Raw genomic sequence first — 20,635 nt, forward strand, 5'->3', positions numbered from 1 at the left:
CACTGTCTACCCACCCCCCATTTCCCCTCCCACCCACCCCCGTGCTCAGCTGCAGGAGCCCTCAGAGCTATACCCAGCCATTCCTGGCCTCTCCCCCGCCTGGGCTGGGGGGCCCTGCTTCCTGGCCCCTTTCAGAAGCTATCAAAGCCCCATTCTCTGAACACAGCTGTGCCAGCGTTCAGCGCCGCCTCCAGTCCCTGCAGCCCCGCTTGCACGTCCCCATGGCATAGGACCCTATGTGACGTGCAGGACCTCAGAGAGGAACCAAGCTGCCTCGGCCCCCACCCCCAAGTCTGGGACAGTGCGGGCAGGTGTTCAGGGGCTGGAAGGACAGGCTCTCCCAGTGGCCACTGTAGTTGGGAATCCGGTGAGGAAGTCCCAGGACTAACACTGGAGGTGGGGGCACTCGGGCACTCGGGAGGCGAGAACTCGGAGGGGAGCTCCTGCTTCCTCAGCTTGGTTCATGACCTCAGCCCGAGGGAAAGAGGCAGATGGATTGTCCTCCAGAGAGACTGGAAAACTCCCCAGCGCCCAGGAGACTGGGAGGCAAGCCAGCTGGGCTGCACGTGGGGTGGGAGGAGCGAAACCACTCTCCCTCCTCTCTGTCTTCTCTCCACCTCCCCACATCCTGTCCCCTGAGAGAGACAGCTGGGTGCCCTGGCAAGACCCTGGCCTGGGAGGCAGGAGACTTGGTTTTGGTCATGGCCAGTCCATTACCTACTGTGTGACCCCAGACAGTCACTTCACCTCTTTGGGTCTGTTTCTTTGTCTCAGGTACCTAAGGTTACCTGAGACATTCTCCTCCTGTTACTGGGGCAGGCGGTCCTACTTGAAATCTGACGTTCCTTTTCCCTGCTTCTATTGATCCTGTCTGCTTTCAGCTCATCCCGAGGGTTCCTTTCCGAGACCTACAGAGAAGTTCTTGTTTCTCGCCTCTACTCAGAAAGTGAATAGAAATGGGGGGTGGGGGGCTGTCGTATGACTACGGGTCAAGATGCCAGTGAAGAAGACAGTAAGGAAAGTCACTGATCAGCCGCTGCCTGTGCAGTGTGTTAGATCTCAGGGTGAGTTTTCACAGCTGGCAGACTGGGAAGTACTCATCCCTCCACTGGGAAATAAATGCTCCTCTCGAGTACCGAGCCCTCCATCCCATCCACAGGGGTGTGGTCCACTGACCTTCAGCCAGCAGACCTGGTGGATAGTGTGTGTGTGTGTGTCAAAGAAAAAGAACTAGATTTTGCTGAGTCCGTGCCATGGGCCAGGTGCTTCCCTCACCCAGCCCAAGTGCAGGAGACGTCACCCAGGGCAGCAGCCTCTGCTCCTCAGCCTGTTGTACAGAAGAAGAAATAGTGTCAGGGAAACTAAGACCTCCCCAAGGCTTTGCCACCACAAACAGCAGAACAGGAGTCTGACCTCTATGCCCATGACTCTGAGTCCTGGCTCTCAGTTCCATCTTCACAGCAGCCGCTGTCTGTTCTCTCATCGTGTCTGCTTTCCCACCAGGGGTCTGCCTCTTGGAACAGACTGTCTGCCGCCAGCCCTTGTCCAGCTCCAGGTGCTGCTGGCCTTGATCAAGGTCGGACTCCCCCAGGGCACCGAGATGTGTGCCACACTTCTAGTCATGGGGGAAGGTGGCGAGGAAGGTCACTTGCTCTGTCTTCCCAGGTCACAGCCAGCTTTTCCGGAGGCAAGAACTGTGGTTACGTGTGAGCCCCACTGGGATTGAATTTCAGCCACTTGGTTGCCTGGCCCCATTGAGCCCTAATGGTGAAGAGCTGTGTGGGGGCAGGTTGCATGCAAGGGACCCAGGCTGAACCTGAACCTGTCCTGGGGGAGGGGGCTTCTCTTTCAGCCAGGGGATGCCAGGTCTGAGTGGAGCAAAGGGACATCTGTCCCCAAAGGCCTTCTCGGGTCCTCTTCTCCACTAGAGGACTTGGGACAGCATTCCCAAGACCTGAAATAGTGCCTGGTTCTTAGTGGAACCCAGTTAATATTTGTTTAATGAGATGAATAAACTGGGGTCTCTTCTTCCCCACACTGTCCCAGGCACCTTGCTCTGTCCCCTTCAGTCTCACATCCCTGTCTGGGCATTTCTCTCACTGAGGGACTGACTATACCACCCTCCACACCCCCCACCTCCCACTTACCACCCCCAGTCTTCTTGGCCTGGGTCTACCAAGATGGGTCCCTGGGGAGGAGCCAGACTCCCACCTTTAGATGCTCAAGGATTGGGGGAGGAGTTTTTCTGTGAGCTTCTCAAAGCCCTTTGGAGCCAAGTCTGCTGCTCTGGGAGTGGAAGCCCAGGCGGAGGGAGTGGAGCGGTTGGGGTAGCCAGCAGAGGGCAGTCCAGAATTCCCATCCAGGAGGGACTTGGCTGCCTGGAGATGGGAGGACAGGGACCTTTCCTGAGGTTGCATTTGTATTGCAGGCACCTCACTTTACTTGGGATATTTGGGGCTTGCTGCTGGAGGTGACGGAGATCCAAGCCTCGGACGAGCTCTCCTTGATGCCACCACTGGGATACAGGGGACAGAATCCAGGCGTCTGGCTGTCCTGCTCACAGTCTGTGCCAGGGGTTTTGCCTGGAGTCCCGGGGGGAGGAGGGAAGGAGGAGGAGAGAGGGGAAAGAGAGCCTGGGAAAGAAGAGGGAAGCAAGACTCTGGAGCTGGAGAGGGGGTGTCATTGGTATTCTGGGCACTGAGGCGCCCCAACGGCTGGGCAGTACTCGAGGCCCACCCCCTGGCACCAGGCTGCACATTCATCTTCCACAGCCCTGGCCAAGGGGCCCTCCGGGCTCCCAGCAACGCCTGCGCTTGCACACTGGTTTGCATGAGCAGTACTGTCCATTCACAGTGCCACTCGTCCCCTGACCATGTCTGCAGAGCTCCTGACTTGCTTTGCTTAACCCCTGAGTCAAAGCTCATCGCTGCGAAGTCAGTGCTGGGAGTGGGAGCACCGCAGGAGACAAAACCCAACCAGAGCTTCCTCCAGAGAGGTTGATAGGGTCATTTGCACCTCATCCTGCCTCCAGAAAAGAGTTTTCCTCCCCCATTTTTATGTGTGTGCAGTGTCTTTCTAGGAGCAAAGCTTCCTATTCTCTCTTCGTCCTTTTCCCTACTGTCTTAAGTCTCAGTGCCTCCTCCTCTCCCCTCGGCCAACGGGAAGTCCCTCCGACTGTCTAACTTCCATCCCTCCAGCTGCAACATCATCCTCCAGCTTGGCGAGCTCTGCCTCCCCGCCCCTCCTGCCCTCCCTCCCTACTCCAAGCCCTCGGCTTCTCATCCCCAGAAGGATGTCCTACTTCGCTCGTCCTTGCTCTCGCAACTGCCGCCGGGAACCGACGCAGAGAAGGCAGTGGGTCTCGTGACCTTCCCGAGCCCCCCGCGTTCCGGGACAGGGGGCGGGGGCAGCCCCGGGGAAGGGCGGGGCGGGGGCGGGGGTGAAGAAAGGGGGTTTTGTGCGGCGCCGGGCCCGGCGCCCTCTTCCGAGCGTCCTGCGGGCCCAACCTCTCCTTGCGTCCGCGCAGTCCCGCCGCAGTCTCAGCTGCAGCTGCAGGACCAAGCCGTGGACCCGGTGGAGACCCGCGGAGGAGGCGACAAACTTAGCGGTGCGGCACCCCCACCCCAGTCCTCGGCCGCCAGCCGGTAGGTGAGCGCCACCGCAGCCCGGCTACCGGGACCTGGGAGGGAGAGAGAAGGGAGTGCCCGCCGGCCGCCGCGTGGTCTGCGCCCCCCACCCGCAGCCCTTGCCCCCCGGGCTCCCGTGCACCCAACCCGCCGACCCCGACCCTTGACGCCTGGGTGACGTCTGCGGTGGGCCAGCCCGGGGCGCCTACTGCCACATCCTTCTCTGCGGCCGGCACCCCGCTGCTGCCAGCAGCCCCCTCGGAGTCCGCGAGCTAATGGGAACGCCCCCCTAGGTCCTTGCGTCCTCCTGCTGCGCGCTGCATCTCCGCGCTCGGCAGGGGCAGGGTGGCGGTGGTCCGAGTCAGCCCTCCACTCCGGGCGCGGTGGGTGAGGACAGCACCCCGTCCTCTGGGGGCACCTCGCGTTGCCCACAGGACAGCCGATAGGAGCCACTGGAGCGGGTGGTCCTGGCGCCCACGGGAGCTGGAATCCCACTCGCCACTTACCTGCTGTGTGACCTTGGCCAAGTTAGTTGACCTCTCTGAACGCTGGGTTCCTGGTCGGTGTAACGCCGAAACAGCATTTTTCTCATGGTTAAGGTTATAGCCGGGAGGCATTCCAAAAGGGGCCTGGCTCAGTCAGGTACCACTCTTGCCTGCCTTCCTAGAACTGCCCTGGGCTGGGAAGCCCCTCCCCCTGGTACTTCCATACCCTCCTCTTCCTGTCAGAATAGCTCTGCCCACATGGTCCTAGCAGGACCGGAGAATTGCCATCAATTTTGTTATCACGTTAATATCCGCATTCCTTCTGTTCCGGACAATACCAGCCAGGCCAAGACCCATCGACCCCCCACGGTATTCCCAGTGCCCACGTTGTCACGGCTAACTGCCATTGGGAGCCGCAGCCTCCCCACAGCAGATGGTGTAGTCAGAGCAGCTACAATAGCTCCGCTGGCGATGTTGCTAATAGTATGAGCAGTTGTGCTTCCAGTAAATAGGACCATTTATACCACCCCTGCAGTTGCTCCTGCAGGCCCTGCGAAGGCCTGGCTGCCTTGTGTGGCTTCTTGATGCTGTTCACAGCCACTTGGGGACAGCAAGTCCCCGCGAGGGCTTCCCTCCCTTTGGGACCTGCGTTCTGGCCCGCTGACCCTGCTGAGCGCTGGAGCTTTGTTCCTACCAGGCTCACCATGGACGCCAGCGGGTGGGCATTCAGCATGGAGATGGTGGATGTTGGGTGACCACACCCACAGCCTGGTCTCTGTGTGGATTGGGTCCATGAAGCCTGTGAGAGAGATGGACGGCCATCGTAGGACAGGAGTGACAATGGAACAAGGGAGAAGTTCCTGAACAGCTCAGGAGACTCAAGACAAGGGCAGAAACCCAGACACTAGAGCAGGAAGGAGAGAGCTGGAGAGAGCAATGGCATCAGGGGAAGAGACAGGAAGACTGCTGAGCTCTCGAGGGTAGGGATGGAGGACTAGAAGGTGGATGGGGGTGTGGGCGTGTGCGTGGGATGGACCCCTGGGTCTGAGTCTGGGGCCAGATGAGGGATGCCTAAGTTTTCTCAGGACTCCTAGCTATACCAGGAGGTGGCTAAGGACCAAGCCTGGTGTGATTGGCGTGCAGGGTGGGGCTGGCAGAGCTCTCTGACTGTGAGAACCATACACTCAGGGCCACCCTGCTGGCCTGGTCGGTGACTCCCATTCCTGGAGGTGGGGGTAGTATACCCTCCATGTTCCTGGGTGGCCAGGTCCTCAGCCTCACACCTCCTGCCTTCATTCCCCCACCTTCAGAACAGAGGTGAAAGGGGGGTCCAGGGTGTTGGTCCCAGAGTGGCTCTGACTATATGGGTTTCTGGGCCACTGGTCAGAGAACTGGGAGCCGAGTTGTGAGCAGCTCCAGCTCCAGCCCAGAGAGAGGGGAGGGAGGGCCCCAGGGAGGGGCTGGCCCTGGAGCCAGCACAGCTCAAATGGGCAGAAGTCCTCCCCAGCACCCACAAACACTAGCTGCTCAGGCCAATGGTCCCCTCAGCCCCAGAAAACAGCCCTCCCAGGTGCCCCCATGCTCAGAGCTGGTCTTGGAACCTCTGATCTGGTCCCATCAAAGGTCAGAGAGATGCCCTGGGCATCTGGTCCCTGCCAGTCCTCCCCCGACTCTGACCCTAAGGAAACCATCCCAGCCACAGTGGGGGAGCAGTCGCAATGTGAGGGGGAGTCCCAAGGAGGATCTGGGAGAAGAGGGGAATATCCTATCAGCTCAGGCTCAGAAAAAGGGGGACATGAACGAAGGCTGAGCCTGAGAGGGCAGGGAAGATGGAGGTTACACAATGAGCCTGAAGTGGCGAAGAGTAGCTAGTGGGAATAAGCCTGATCACTAGGAAGTCTTGCCTGCAGTCTAATCTTCACTTCTCCTGCTGTACCACTGGCGTGTTCCGTGGCACACTTGGGTCTCTAGGGTCTTCTAAGTCTAGCCTGACCCTTAAAGATGATGTTGGGCGCTAGCTCTGCAGCCTTCCCTCCTGAGGCATGCTGGCCTGGTGCCTGACATGGCTTCGCTGGGGACTCACAGAAGGCCCTCTGGGCCCCATTTCTTGATGTCACACCCCCATCTCCCCATTAGGAGAGTGTAAGTGCTTTGAGATCTTCAGAGGAATATTCTGGGTTCTCGCAGCGCTTCTGATAGCCCAGGGTAGGAGGGAGATGGTCACTCCCATTTATTCTCAGCCCCCCCTTAGCCCATCCCCCAGCCCAAGGCTGGGGTTGGGGGAGGGAGAGGCTGGATGGAGGCCAGACTGGCAGAGACAGGGGCTTTGTCCCAGCTGGTTTCTGAGCCAGGAGATCCGGTGGGAAAACCCGTGCCAGGCAGAAAGGAAAGGCTGGGAGGAAGAAAGGAGAAGGCAGCCAAGGAGGGGGTGCAGGATGCTGGGGAGTAGAGAGAAGAGTTTCCTTATAAGAAACGGTGGGGAGGGGTTTGGCTGGAGAGAAGTTGTGAATTGCCCAGGGGCAGTCTAGGAGACCCTCCTGGAGGAGGCCAGGTGGGTGTAGTACTCAGGGAAGAAGGGACAAGAAGGGAAGGGTGGAGGGGTACTGTGGGAGGAGGAGGCTCTGGGAGGGGCAGAGTGAACTCTCAGTGTAATGGAACCTACCATTCGTGCTGTATGCTCTTAGCATTTATCCAGCTCCTACTACGTGCTGGGTGCTGTGCATTTGTACAGGATTTTTTTAGGATCTAAAGCACTCTCAAAGCACATAGCCGCATCACAGCCTGTGAGGTGGTAATCATGGTGCTCTTTTACAAGTAAGAAAACAAAGGCCCAGAGAGGGTAAGGAACTTGCCTTAAGTCACACAGCGAGTTGACTAGGACCAAGGGCTTGGCTCTGAAGAATCCTTTGGTGGGGAGACAGGGATCAGAAACGGAGGGTTAATGGTGAGGTGGGGGCAGTGGGCTTGTGGGGTCAGGATATGTGTGAGTCCAGGTGGGTGTGGTCACGAGCCAGGGGAGTCCCTCTTGAGGTCTAACCCTGTCTTCCCTCCTCATGTCCCCCTCAGCCTGCAGCATGGCCCCTCTGTTCTTGCCTCTGCTGGTAGCTCTGGTCCTGGCCCGGGTCCCTGAGGCCTCAGCTGACGCTCTGGAAGGGGACAGCTCAGGTAAGCAGCCCCCCAGGGTCACTTCCTCTGTCTCCTGCGTCTCCCTTACCACAGGGAGTGGCCTCTTGTTGGGCCCTAACCAACCTCTTCTCGCCGAGCCTCGAGCCTCGGGGGACCCAGAGAGGAGGAGATAGCATTGGGAGGCCTATGGGGAGAGTCTGGGTTGGGACACTTGGAAATAAGGAATGAGTTGTGGGCTTCTGGAAGGGTGTGGAAACTTGGGGTCCCCTGGGGAGAAACACGAGGTGCAAGGCTGCCAGCCTCTAGTGTGGAGGATGGGGGCCCTGGGGACAGGATGAGGGGCTGGGAGGCAGAACAGAGGTGGAGTTGGGAGAAATCCTGAGAAATGTTGAGCACTGGGCTTAGGACGTGGAGAATGGGGTTAGAAGATCTGGTTGGGGCCCAGGAACCCCAGGGCGGTGCTGGGCGACTCTGGGGATGGAATTGACTGGGAGACTTTGGGGATGGGTCTGGGGACCTAGAGGTGGGTTTGCAGGACCCTGGGAGTTGGGCCCAGGTTCTTGGGACAGGGTTAGGAAAACCCAAGGGCCCAGAGAATCCTGGGGTGGGGCCGGAGGGGCCCTGGGACAGGGCTGGAAACCCCGGGGTGCGACCTGGCGCACCCGACTGAAACTCCTGCGGGCCCCACCCACCCACAGAGGACCGGGCCTTCCGCGTGCGCATCCCTGGCACAGCACCGCTGCAGGGCGTGCTGGGCGGCGCCCTCACCATCCCGTGCCACGTTCACTACCTGCGGCCGCCACCGAGCCGGCGGGCCGCGCTGGGCTCCCCACGGGTCAAGTGGACCTTCCTGTCCGGGGGCCGGGAGGCCGAGGTGCTGGTCGCGCGGGGGCTCCGTGTCAAGGTGAGCGAGGCCTACCGGTTCCGCGTGGCGCTGCCCGCCTACCCGGCGTCACTCACCGATGTCTCCCTGGTGCTGAGCGAGCTACGGCCCAACGACTCAGGCATCTACCGCTGCGAGGTCCAGCACGGCATAGATGACAGCAGCGATGCTGTGGAGGTCAAAGTCAAAGGTGAGAGGGCAGGGAAAGAGACAGGTTCTCAGAGAGACGGAGGGGAGGGCTCCAGCCCTCAGGGAGCCCACAGTCTGAGGCGAAAGCAAACACACAGACTGAGTTGGGAAAGGAGTGGCAGACATACAGGCCTTTGTTACCTCCTTTCTTCAGGTGGAGGGAAGTCTACCTAGAGTCTAACTTAAGCACCTCATGCTATAGAGTGAGTGTAATTTGGACTGTACCCTTTGTGGCCAGAGGAGTGACGAGGAAGGGGAGGAGAGGTCAGCGTGCAGGGCATCATGCTCAGGAGTCCTCCCTTCCCCTCAGGGGTCGTCTTTCTCTACCGAAAGGGCTCTGCCCGCTATGCCTTCTCCTTCTCCGGGGCCCAGGAGGCCTGCGCCCGCATCGGAGCACGCATCGCCACCCCGGAGCAGCTCTACGCAGCCTACCTGGGGGGCTACGAGCAGTGTGATGCTGGCTGGCTGTCCGACCAGACCGTGAGGTGGGCTGAGGCTGTGGACAGGAGCTTCTAGCTGTCTCTGAGGTGGCCGTGGCCTCTGGTGCTGCCAGGGGCTGCCTGCTGCCTGGAACTGGCCATGCAGGGCTGGGAGGACAACTGGCTGCAGGGACAGGCAATGTGATTCGGGAGGGTCACCCCAGGACGGCTCCCTAGTGAAGGTGTATGTGCTGCGTCCCCAGGTATCCCATCCAGACACCACGAGAGGCCTGTTATGGGGACATGGACGGCTTCCCCGGGGTCCGAAACTATGGAATCGTGGACCCGGATGACCTCTATGATGTCTACTGCTATGCGGAAGACCTGAATGGTGATTGGGGGTGAGGGGCTCCCAGGGGACCAGCTCCCAGGGGACACTGCTGCCCACGGGTCCTCCTGAGGCCCCTCATGGGTTTAAGGGTGCAGCCAGGCGTAAGGAAACCACCAGTGCCCTGCCCTCTAAACACTGTCATAGAGGGAAGTTCATGGCCATAGCCACAGACAGGTGGTACGAGACTGAGTTCACGTTTGGACTCTTGCTGCTGTCTCCTGTTCATCTCTCTCTTCTTAACATCTCTGGGCCTCCGTCTCCTTCTTTGCAGTGTGAGGAAGTTGGACCAGGTTTCTCTGAGCAATATTACCCATCCTGAGGTCCTATCCAGGCTTTGATCCTATGAAATAGGGTAGTTGACTCCATGTCACAGATGACACTGAGGCTTGGAGGGTCCCTGTGGGAGCCCAGGGTAGCAGAGGCTACCAACTTTCTGGTAACCCAGTGTCCTCTTCCCCACTAGGAGAGCTGTTCCTGGGTGCCCCCCAAGACAAGCTGACGTTGGAGGAGGCCCAGGCGTACTGCCGGGAGCGGGGTGCAGAGATTGCCACCACGGGCCAGCTGTATGCCGCCTGGGATGGCGGATTGGACCGCTGCAGCCCAGGCTGGCTGGCTGATGGCAGCGTGCGCTATCCCATTGTCACACCCAGCCAGCGCTGTGGTGGGGGCCTGCCTGGTGTCAAGACTCTCTTCCTCTTCCCCAACCAGACCGGCTTCCCCAACAAGCACAGCCGCTTCAATGTCTACTGCTTCCGAGGTGAGCTGCCTCCCTGCAGAGGCTGAGACCCCACCTCACGGAGGCGAGGCAGTCCTGAGGTCCGACCCCACCTCTGAGCAGTTCCTGCCAGGTCATTGCCACGTGCCTGAAGTTAGGAGGCGAGAGGGACGCTCACCTACGGTTCCAGCTCTGGTCAGGTCCTCTGGCTTGGCTGTGTGGCCTCAAGGAGTGCTCATGTCTCCTCACCTGCTTCCACAACAGGGGTCCGTGCCTCGTCTCTTCCAGTTTTAAAGCTGCCTCTCTCCATGTTGGGCTGCCAAGTATGTTTCCATTTCTGGTCAGCTCATTAACGGAGCAGAGACGAGCAATGCTGTCTGAATGCAACAGAGGATCTCCTCCGGTTAGCCAAACGCTTCAGGAGCCCTCCGAGGAGTTTCCAGAATCTTCAGCTTGAAAGTGTCAGATTTTTAATCACCAAATACTGATGGAAAGATGAAAGTCCCCCCACAAGGAGCAGGCCCTCAAGGACAGTTGGGTGTAGAGGTGGCTTCCTGCCCATATCTTATATTGGGGACTGCAGGGGGGCAGTGCCTGGGACCCCCCAGAGGCACAGGGCCCAGGCCAAGGGTGACTGACAATCAGGGAGACATTGTCATGGGGTATCGGGTCCGTGCCCCTATTGTGAGCCTATGGTACCAATACAAGGGCTGGAGGGAGAAATGGGAGGAGAAGATGCAGCCTTTAGCCTCGGGGAGCCCTTAGTCTGAAGGGGGAAGACACGGGGCTCAACCTGAGGGACGATAAGACACTTTGCTCCCAGCATGAGCAGAGACTGAGTGAAAAGCATTACTTCCACTGGGACAGAACTCCAGACATCTTTGGCCTGGAACTGGGAGGGAATGGAGAAGTAAAGTATAGGAAGACAGGTCCCTCTGAAAAGGCTTCCAGGAACAGAGATGATCATCACCATCATCACCACCATCACCATCACCATCACCATCATCACCATCATCACCATCATCATCACCATCATCACCATCATCACCATCATCACCACCATCATCACCATCATCACCACCATCATCATCACCACCATCACCATCACCATCATCACCATCATCATCACCACCATCATCACCATGACCACCATCATCATCATCACCACCATCATCACCACCATCACCATCATCACCACCATCACATACCACCACCATCCATCACACCACCATCACCATCACCACCATCACCACCATCACCATACCACCATCATCACCATCACCACAGCACCACCATCACCATACCACCACACACACACCAGCAGCACACACCATCACCACCATGACCACCACAGCACCATCATCACCACCATCATCACCACCATCATCACCATGACCACCAGCACCACTAGCACCACCAGCACACATCACCATGCATCAACACCATCACCACCCAGCACCCAGCACCCTCACCAGCACAGCACACACCATCACCAGCACACCACCAGCAGCACCACCAGAACTCATCACACCACACCATCACACCATCACCATCACCACCACCATCACCATCATCACCATCACCCCCACCATCACCATCATCCACCCATCATCACCACCATCACCATCACCACCACATCACCACCATCATCACCACCATCGTCATCACCATCATCACCATCATAGCTAATACTTCCATGTGTGATTTATGATTATGTGCCAACCACTGTTCGGGGAGAAAATGGAAGAGCGGATTGAATCAGGAGGAGAGGGGGATAGGAGAGGATGACTGTGGTTGGGAGCAAGTAGAGGACAGAGGCAGGAAGGGCAAGGTTTGATGTCTGGCATTAGCAAGGCTCACTGAGCAGGTGACGAGAAGCAGGACAGGCTGTCCTGTCTCATCTGGCTGAACACAGATGGCCCTCAGGGCTTTTCTTAGCCCAGTTCCACCTTCACTTCATTGGTTTTCTGCTCTTGGTTTACTTCCCTAGAGACGAGGTAATCCATTCAAAAACTCTGGTCACTTGAAGGGAGCAGACCCCAGAAAGATGGGGTGGCTGCTTCCTTGGACCTCTTGCCTCAGCACTGATGTCTTCAGGTGGTGACTGTGTGCCCTTCAGCTCTCCTGTGGGGATGGCAGTCTGTCCCCTTCCATTTCAAAAGTCTTGGGATGACTGAGATCCCTGGCACCTCTCTGCAAGCCCAAGGTGCCGAGGCCATTCTGTGTATCCTACTGCCTCCATGTCCTTCCTCAAGGGATGATCTCTCCCTGGAGCCTTTCCTTACCATTCTATCCAAAGCAGAGTACTTCCCGTCCCATCATCTTACTCTGCCTAATTGTTCTTTATATAGTAACATCATTATATGTTTATTTGTTGATTACCTGTATCTAGAATACAAACTCTCTGGAGGGCAGAAAGCTTGCTGTTTTGCGCTCCACGGTCTCCTCCGTGCCTTGCAGAGTGCTTGGCACGACACATAGGGGGCACTTGATTAATGCTTGAGGAACGACTGATGAAGTTCCAGGGTGCTCCCAGGGCCTATGGGTGCTCCACAGGGAGGACGAGAGAGAACTGAGAGAATCCCACGGTCTCCAAGTCTCACTCAGCACCCTCACATGCTGGCCGTGACCTAGGAGGGCAGAGCCACCTATCTGATCCCCACTGGCACTTTCCTCCTGCCACAGACTCTGCCCGGCCCTCTGCCATCCCTGAGGACTCCAACCCAGCCCCTGATGGACTGGAGGCCATTGTCACAGTGACAGAGACCCTGGAGGAGCTGCAGCTGCCTCAGGAAGCTGCGGAGGAGAGTGAGTCCAGAGGGGCCATCTACTCCATCCCCATCATGGAGGATGGAGGCGGTGGAAGCTCCACTCCAGAAGATCCAGCAGAGGCCCCGAGGACCCTCCTAGGTAACTCGAATCCCTCAAGTCTGCACCTGAGAGGTTGGTGCAGAAGCCCAGCTCCATGGTGGGGTGATGGCAGCACAACTGCCCTGTCCTTTCATTGGCAGTTTAGTGGTCCAAGGCTTCTCTCCCTACCTTTGCCTTTCCGGCAAATTCCACTCCCAGCTCTGGGCCTGGAGGTGCTTGGAATAAGGAGCTGCCCTCTGGGAAGTAGGGGCCTCCTTTCTTTGGTTTCTCCTTCCCCTCACATACCCAACACAGATTAGAGAATGTTAACAGACTAGGAGAGGGAGATGTAAGGACCATGTTTTCCTGGGATAATGACAGCTCACAGAGCCTTCTCCACATCGCATCTCCAGGTGAAATTCTCCCAGAGCGGAGCAAAGACAGCCTCTGCCCAGTGCGGGCTCTTCCCTGTCCCCCAGGCCTCACCGTCCCCAGCCCACCTTTCTCTCCTTTCCCCTTCTCTCTGCTGGAGGGCGCTGTCCCTGGTGCTGAACCATCTGTGCTTTGCCTAGAACTGGAAACCCAGTCCGTTGTACCTCCCGTGGAGTCCTCAGAAGAAGAAGGCAAAGCTCTGGAGGAAGAAGACAAATACGAGAAGGAAGAGGAGGAGGGGGAGGATGAGGCCCTGTGGGCCTGGCCCAGCGAGATCAGCAGCCTGGACCCAGAGGCGTCTCTTCCCACTGAGCTGGTGCTAGAGGACTCGCTCTCCCTAGCACCCCCATCTGCGAGGGCAGCCCTACAGCCTGGCGCATCCTCACCTCCCAATGGAAAGCCAGATCCTCCTAGGCCTCCAAGAGTCCTAGGACCACCCACTGAGACTCTGCCCACTCCCAGGGAGGGGAAACTGGCATCCCCACGACCTTCCATTCCAGTTGGGGTGAAAGAGGTGGGGGAGGAGCCTGGGGGCCCTGAGCTGTCTGGGGTCCCTCGAGGAGAGAGTGAGGAGACAGGGAGCTCTGAGGACGCCCCTGCTCTGCTCCCAGCCACGCGGGCCCCGGAGGGAACCAGGGAGCTGGAGGCCCCCTCCGAAGAGGATTCTGGAAGAACTGTCCCAGCAGGGACCTCAGTGCGGGCCCAGCCGGCGCTGCCCACTGACAGTGCCAGCCGCGGTGGAGTGGCCGTGGCCCCCTCAGCAGGTAACTTTGCCCAAGGCTCAGCCTCCCTGTTTCTCCTGCCCCTTTTTCTCCCCCTGCAGCTCTGGGCCACCTGACCGGTAGGCCTTTAACACCCTTGCCCCAGACTCTCCTGTCCTTTGCCTTCATTCTCCTACCACCTCCAACTGTGGTTTCCAGGCTTGGATATCCCACCATGTGACTCCCATCCAGCTCTGATTCCTCACCCTGTGGCCTCAACTCCGTGACCCCCACCCTGTGACCCTCTCCCTGTTTCTGAAATCCCCACCCTGTGACCCCAGCCCCACCACTGACCACCTTGGGCTCTCCAGCTGTGACTCACCCCCCACCCACCCGGCAGAGCAGCCTCAGGCCTCGTGCACCAGGGAGCTCTCGTTGCCTGTCGCCCTCTTCAGGGCCCAGGCCAGTCCCCCACTGCTCCCTTCCCCCATCCTGTGTGCCATCCCCTTCAGCCGCCTCCCACTATTATCAGGGAAGCCTGGGACCCCACCCCAACCCCTCAACTTCTGGGGTCCAGGAGAGCCCTTATCCCAACAGAGCCTTAAGCAACTACTTCTGTGAAGTATTTTCTTTTTATTGTTTCATGGAAAACAAGTCTTGGAAATAAGTCTCTATTAAACTGCTTTATAACCAACACTCTGGCCCCCTCTGTCCCCACCCCCAGCTGTCTGCCCTTCGCGTTCCACAGATTTGCGTCCTGGGCAGCTCTTGGATGCTCCTCTTTGACACTATGTCTCTCCTTCCCTTTCTTTCTCCCTCTCTCTCTCTGTCTGTCTCTTTGCCTCACTTCCTTTTTCATCTTCAGCCTGCACCGTGTCCTGTCCTAGAGGTCTAACAGCCCCTGGCTGTCCCCTCATCCTGTCCTTCTCAGGCCTGTCTCCACTTTCCTTCCTGACTGCTGAGGTCCCAAATCTGACTGTACACACCCCAGAGATCTCCATCAGCCTGCCGAGTGCTGGGAAGTGTGGTCCCTCACTCCAGGAGGGAGAAAGCTCCTTAGCGTGTGTGTGCCTTTGTGTTCATTTCTGGTCCATCTCCATGGCTCCCACATAGAGCCACACATACAGAGGAATGGCCGAGAAAGTCCCTCTTTGCAGGAAGGCAGTTCCCTGGCATTCAGTGCCCTAGGGCCTGGGCCCGCCCCACATCTCAGCAAGGGGAAGGTATCTAACTTTCATCCCACTGCCCATCGCCTCCCCCTGCTCCACTAACCCCTGCACTAATGACGACCCCACCCCCTAGGAAGAATGGTTGCACCCTTTCTAAACCCAAAGGATCTCCCTAAAGCTGGAGAAGACACAGATCAGGAGGCCAGGGAGAGAGACAGTGTGGAGGGAGGAGGAACAGGGAGATGGGTTCCAGGCTCTGAGAGAAGCTCTACCTGCTCAGAGAAGCCAGTAGAAGCCAGAGAAAGCTGGGCCGCCCTCAGTCCCAGGACCGCCTCTCCTAGATGGTCCAGCGTGAGCTAGGGACCCTTGCACCACATCCAGGCTCACCCGTTTCAACTGTTGGCTCCCTCCTGGCTGGCCTTGGAGTTCAGCACTGCTGGGTTGGGGTTGGGGTGAAGAGGAGCACCTGGCCAGGGCCTGCAGGGTCTAAGTTGCCCCATCTGGAGGACGAGGAGCAGCCCTCGGGCCTGCTACGGCAGAGGCTGGAAGGGCAGACTTCCTGGTTGCTTGCAGTAGTTGGCCCAAAGAGGGGGAGGAAGAAGGACCAGAAAATCTCAAGAGGACTTTCCTACCCCACTCTGCCTCCCATAGCCAGGGGAAAGGACCTGTGGCTGGGGTGGGGCCTCAGGGACCAAGTTTGAGAGTTTCTGTCCCCCGGGGTTGGAGAGTTGGAGAGGGGACAACAGGAATAGCACGAAAGTGTGAGGAACGGCGGCGGGGGGGGGGGGGGGGGGTTCAGGACTCCCTCACTCCTGGAGGGGCCTGGTGCTTAAAGGGTTAAACAAAACACCTCCCCTCCCCCCTTAGCCCTGGCTAAGCACTACCAGGTTGGAAGAAACTATTGGCAGAAGGGGAGATGACAGGGGGAGTGGTGCTGGAACAGCTGATTCACTTTACCCAAAACAGCTAGGTCATCCCAGCAAAATTCTTTGGATGGACTCCAGCTTCTCCTCCCCCACCTCTGCTCTGATCCCCACCAGGCAGTGGGATCCTGGGCCAGAGTGAAGCATTGTGGGCTTTGGCCTTGGCTGCTGGGGATGGATGGCTAGGTCTGAAGGCCCGCCCCCCCCCCCCCCCCCGCCACGGCCCCCAAGATGGTTTCACTGCCCAGGGATGAGAGCCCTGGTCTGTGCGGTCAGTCTGTGGGTTTTTCTTCCCCTGGGTGGTCAGGACCAGGAAGGAGTAGAATCTGAGCCCCTCCAGCACCCAGGCCTGGTCTAAGAGCAGCCAGCCCCTCCCACCCTGATCTAGAGAGAGTACAGAGGAGGAGGCAGATGGCCAACCAGGTGGTGCTGAATCCACCCAGCAGATTGCACCCAGCTTCAAGGTAATGTGTTAGCCTAAGAAGACTGCCTGGAGGAGGGCGCCAGGCGGAGGGAGTGAGACGGATCAGCGGGGTTTCTAGGCTGAGGAACCTGAAGAAGGCCCAAAGTGGAGGGGCAAAGAGAGAGAAAGAGAAAGAGTCTGCAGAGATAAGAAGGGGAGCAGAGGTTGGATGGTGCTGAGAGAAGGTGTGGGGCCTGCAGCTTTGTTCCTGAGCCCAGTGAGAGAGATAGGGCATAGAGAGAGGGAAGCATGCTGGATCTGCCCTCACAGCTTCTGGGGCTGACTCTGCCCAGTGAACAGCAGGAGTAATGGGTAGCTCCCATCTGGACCCCCCAGTATCAGGTCCCAGGCGCGATAAAGGGCCAGCCACTCACTGATGCCATGGGGTCTCTCCCCACTTCCACACAGCCCACCCTGAGTCTACAGAATTGTGCTGGGACCTGGCACACAGACACGGGGGTGGGCACTCAACTCCCAGAGAGGTAATGTGACCTGCCCAGTGTCACCCCGTAGAGCTAGGAGCCAGACCAGAGTCCAGGTCTCATGATCAACAGCCCAGTGTCCTTCCCCTTAGTGGGGTTGGGTCCTGAGGGCATTCCTGGCCACTCCCTTCCCCCACCCCTGCCCCTGTTAGACTGGACTCACACTGGTGGACATGACAATGGCCAGCCCGGGGCTGAGCCAATGCTGAAATGGGGGTGGCGAGGGGGGCCAGGGATGGGGAGAAACCCAGAACTGAGGGCTGGGCTCAGGCCAGAGGTAGGGTCCAGGGAGCAATTTTAGGGTGCTGTGATAGCTCCCAGGACAAGGGGGTTAGGGCTGAGGGACTCAGGCAGCAGAGATGTGCTCCCCTGCTCCATCCCACCTCACTTCTCCCCCCCTCAGGTGACTGTGTCCCCAGCCCCTGCCACAACGGTGGGACATGCTTGGAGGAGGAGGAAGGAGTCCGCTGCCTGTGTTTGCCTGGCTACGGGGGACACCTGTGCGATGTTGGTGAGTGTGTTGAAGGGTGGGAGGGACGGGGGTGGGGGGCAGGGGGGGGGAGGCCGTGACCACAGCAGGCTGGGTCCAGAGGAGGGAGGCAGGGCCCTGGTTTGGGCCTGTCATTAATGAATCCCCGTTTTAGGCAAATCACATAACCTCTCTGAGCCCTACCCTTAATTTCCTCATCTGTTAAGTGGAACCAAAAAACGCCTGTGTCAGGGGTTTGGTGCTTAGCACACTCCGCATTTGGAGTCAATACATGTCAGCCTCCATTCTTCTGGGAAGAGAGGAGCGTAGAGCTCCTCTTCAGGGCGGAGGATTGCAAAGACCCAGGCCGGGACTCCAGCCTTCACCCTGGTCCCCGACGCTCAGAGAAGGAAGGCATCGCGGCCGCCCCAGCCCAGGGCCCCTCCAGGGTCTTCTCCCCCTCCTTCCCCACTGGCTCTTCGGCACCGCCCTCCTGCCCTCAGCCCCGCCCCCGGGCTGCCGTGTGAGAGGAGTCAAGTCCCTTGCAGGGTACCTGGCCCCTCCGGGGTTCTGCGGTCCTCCGGCCTAAGTTACCTGCCCTTCTGCGCCCCAGGCCTCCGCTTCTGCAGCCCCGGCTGGGACGCCTTCCAGGGAGCCTGCTACAAGCACTTTTCTACCCGAAGGAGCTGGGAGGAGGCGGAGACCCAGTGCCGGATGTACGGCGCGCACCTGGCCAGCATCAGCACGCCCGAGGAACAGGACTTCATCAACAGTGGGCTGGGGACGGGCGGGAGGGGACCCCCCACATTCACTCACTCATTAGTTAGCCTGAATGTGTTAATGAATTAACCGCTCGCTCATTAATTCAGGTACTTATTACTTGGTTTACCTCATTCACTCGTTCACTTCCCCTTACTCTCTCCAACCTTCCCACTCCACACGTGGGCGACGGGGCTTCAGGCAGGGGAGGCTGAGGTTCGCGCAGGAAATACACCTGCATCAGCCTGGCGGTGGCTCAGGGGCCACCTTCAGTCGCTCCCACCGCCCTGGTCTCCTATCTGTTTTCGCTGACTCGGACCTCGTTGAACGTTTTCACTGTTTTTCTAGAGTTTTCCTTTTCTAGCCCGGGTGCTGTTTTTCTCCTTCCCTCACCCACTCCATCCCGGCCTTCTATCGGCCCGTGTGCAGGAGGGAGGGAAGCACGGAGTTTTGGGTGGCGGGAAGACTTCCCGGGCGGTCACCCACCGGCCGCCCGATCCCGGGGGATGGCCGCCCTCTGCTGGCAGCGGAGCTCACTGCATACGGTCTCCCCTGCGGTTCTTCCCCAGATCAATACCGGGAGTACCAGTGGATTGGGCTCAATGACAGGACCATCGAAGGCGATTTCCTGTGGTCAGACGGCGTCCCCCTGGTGAGAGGCTCCCGCCGCCCCTCAGCCTGTCTAGGTCTCTCTTCCAAGCACTTCTGCCTCCGATCCCAGTGACCCGACCCTCCCTCTCCCCCTTTTTCTGGCTCCTTCCTTTTCCTGTGCCCTTTTCCTCTCCCAGCCCCCCCTTCCTTGTGCCCCTCTGTCTTCTCTTCCGGTTCCCATTATCCGTCCCCCCAAAGTCCCTCCAGGTCCATTTCTCGCAGGCTCCTGTGCTGGAGCACCTCACTGCCTCCTCCATCCCCACCCCCCAGCTCTATGAGAACTGGAACCCTGGGCAACCTGACAGCTACTTCCTGTCCGGAGAGAACTGCGTGGTCATGGTGTGGCATGACCAGGGACAATGGAGCGATGTGCCCTGCAACTACCACCTGTCCTACACGTGCAAGATGGGGCTGGGTGAGGGCGGGCCAGGAAGACGGGGCGGGGCTCGGGATCCTCCGGTAGCTGAGTGTAGGTAGAAGGAGGGTGCAAAGCTGCACGGAGGAGGCAGAACTGTGTCCCAGGCCGTGGTGGGGAGGGACAACAGAGCAGATGGGTCCACTAGGAATCCCTGCTCTTTTCTGTGTCAGATTGTGACCCACTCCTCTGGGAACTGTCACCCATAGAGCCAGGCTCCCAGTTACTGATTGTGTCCCCCTACAGTGTCCTGTGGGTCCCCACCGGAGCTGCCCCTGGCTCAAGTGTTTGGCCGCCCGCGGCTGCGCTATGAGGTGGACACAGTGCTTCGTTACCAGTGCCGAGAGGGGCTGGCCCAGCGAAACCTGCCACTGATCCGCTGCCAGGAGAATGGCCGCTGGGAGCCCCCCCAGATCTCCTGTGTGCCCCGCAGGCCTGTGAGTGCTGGGAGGAGGCGGGTGGGGGAAACTAGCCAACAGTAGCCCTGGGCTCCCATCCTAGTTTGGCCAGCCACTGGCTGTGTGACCTTGGAGTAATCACTGTCCCTCTCTGGGGCCAAGGGGAGGAGGCAGGCTGGATGCCCTGGGATCCCCCTCAGTGCTAGTGTTGGAACATTCGTCCAAGCTCTGGGCCCTTAAGGACTGAGCCAGGGAAAGGGTTTTGATGAGGTCAGGAATTAAGGAGCAAGACCACCGGAGGGCAGAGAAGAGAGGAGGAGCCCAGGGTGGAGGGTGAGTGTGTGTGTCTCCCCAGTCTCGAGCTCTGCGCCCAGTGAAGGCCCCAGAAGGACGTCAGGGGAGGCTACTGGGGCGCTGGAAGGCGCTGCTGACCTCTCCTTCCAGTCCTGTTCCGGGTCCCTAGGGGCAAGACCTTGAATACTGCTGCCCCAGCACTGCCCTCATGCCCCACCATGGGCAGTGACCACATGAGAGGGCTGGAGCTGGAGTCCAGGTGACAGTGCCTGAGGGGCTTCTGGGAAATACTGGGCAGCTCCAGCCCAGCCTAGGCCCTTTCAACCCTGCCCTGGGCATCAGGTTTTCACCCCAGGGCCTCAAGCAGTCCCTAAGTGCCTCAACTGCCCTCTCCTTGACAGCTGTCCTGTCCCCTCCATTCCCTGAGGGACTCTGCCCCCTCATTCTCAGTTCTCCAAGGGAATGAGTTTGCGGACGGTGTGCCTGTAAACCCAGCAGGAAATAAAGCTGCGTTTGAGCCCAAGCAAGTTTGATGCTTCTGAGAGAGAGAGAGAGAGAGAGAGAGAGAGAGAGAGAGAGAGAGAGAGAGAGAGAGATGGGGTTGGGCCGGGCCTCACTTCTGGGTTTATTGGTTTCTGAAGGTCAGAGAAGTCCCCAGGATGTCAGGGGATAGAACAGTGCCTGACACAGAACAGCTGCCCAGTAAGTATTTATGGGATGGAAGAGCCCACAGGGGTTGGGGGACAGCACCCGGATGTTTGGAAGGAGCTGGAGTGCCCAGAGTGCCCAGTCAAC

The 20,635-nt window shown here is 58.9% G+C and overlaps 1 protein-coding gene and 1 long non-coding RNA gene across 3 annotated transcripts; one reads left to right on the forward strand and one right to left on the reverse strand.

The window, feature by feature from the left end:
- Positions 1 to 96: 96 nt before the first annotated feature.
- LOC117015122 (uncharacterized) lies at positions 97 to 4,373 on the reverse strand. Its single transcript, XR_004421672.1, has 5 exons — positions 4,133 to 4,373; positions 3,302 to 3,679; positions 2,148 to 2,378; positions 1,414 to 1,676; positions 97 to 1,327 (listed from the first exon to the last, which is right to left on the reverse strand). It is a non-coding gene; the product is annotated as an uncharacterized LOC117015122 (long non-coding RNA).
- Positions 3,244 to 20,367, forward strand: BCAN (brevican). Of its 2 annotated transcripts, XM_033093507.1 has the most exons (15): positions 3,244 to 3,354; positions 3,527 to 3,648; positions 7,178 to 7,276; positions 7,936 to 8,310; positions 8,620 to 8,794; positions 8,992 to 9,119; positions 9,583 to 9,876; positions 12,520 to 12,744; positions 13,257 to 13,880; positions 17,258 to 17,365; positions 17,937 to 18,095; positions 18,652 to 18,734; positions 19,004 to 19,148; positions 19,395 to 19,585; positions 19,902 to 20,367. In XM_033093507.1, the coding sequence occupies exons 3-15, from the start codon at positions 7,186 to 7,188 to the stop codon at positions 20,007 to 20,009; spliced, it is 2,706 nt and encodes a 901-aa protein (XP_032949398.1). In that variant the 5' UTR covers positions 3,244 to 3,354; positions 3,527 to 3,648; positions 7,178 to 7,185; the 3' UTR covers positions 20,010 to 20,367. The 2 variants fall into 2 exon arrangements, with proteins under 2 accessions (XP_032949398.1, XP_032949397.1); XM_033093506.1 differs by lacking the exon at positions 3,244 to 3,354 and having other exon boundaries at positions 3,512 to 3,644; positions 19,902 to 20,363.
- Positions 20,368 to 20,635: the final 268 nt, after the last annotated feature.

This window comes from Rhinolophus ferrumequinum, chromosome 22, assembly GCF_004115265.2.
Source record: "Rhinolophus ferrumequinum isolate MPI-CBG mRhiFer1 chromosome 22, mRhiFer1_v1.p, whole genome shotgun sequence".
Taxonomy (NCBI): domain Eukaryota; kingdom Metazoa; phylum Chordata; class Mammalia; order Chiroptera; family Rhinolophidae; genus Rhinolophus; species Rhinolophus ferrumequinum.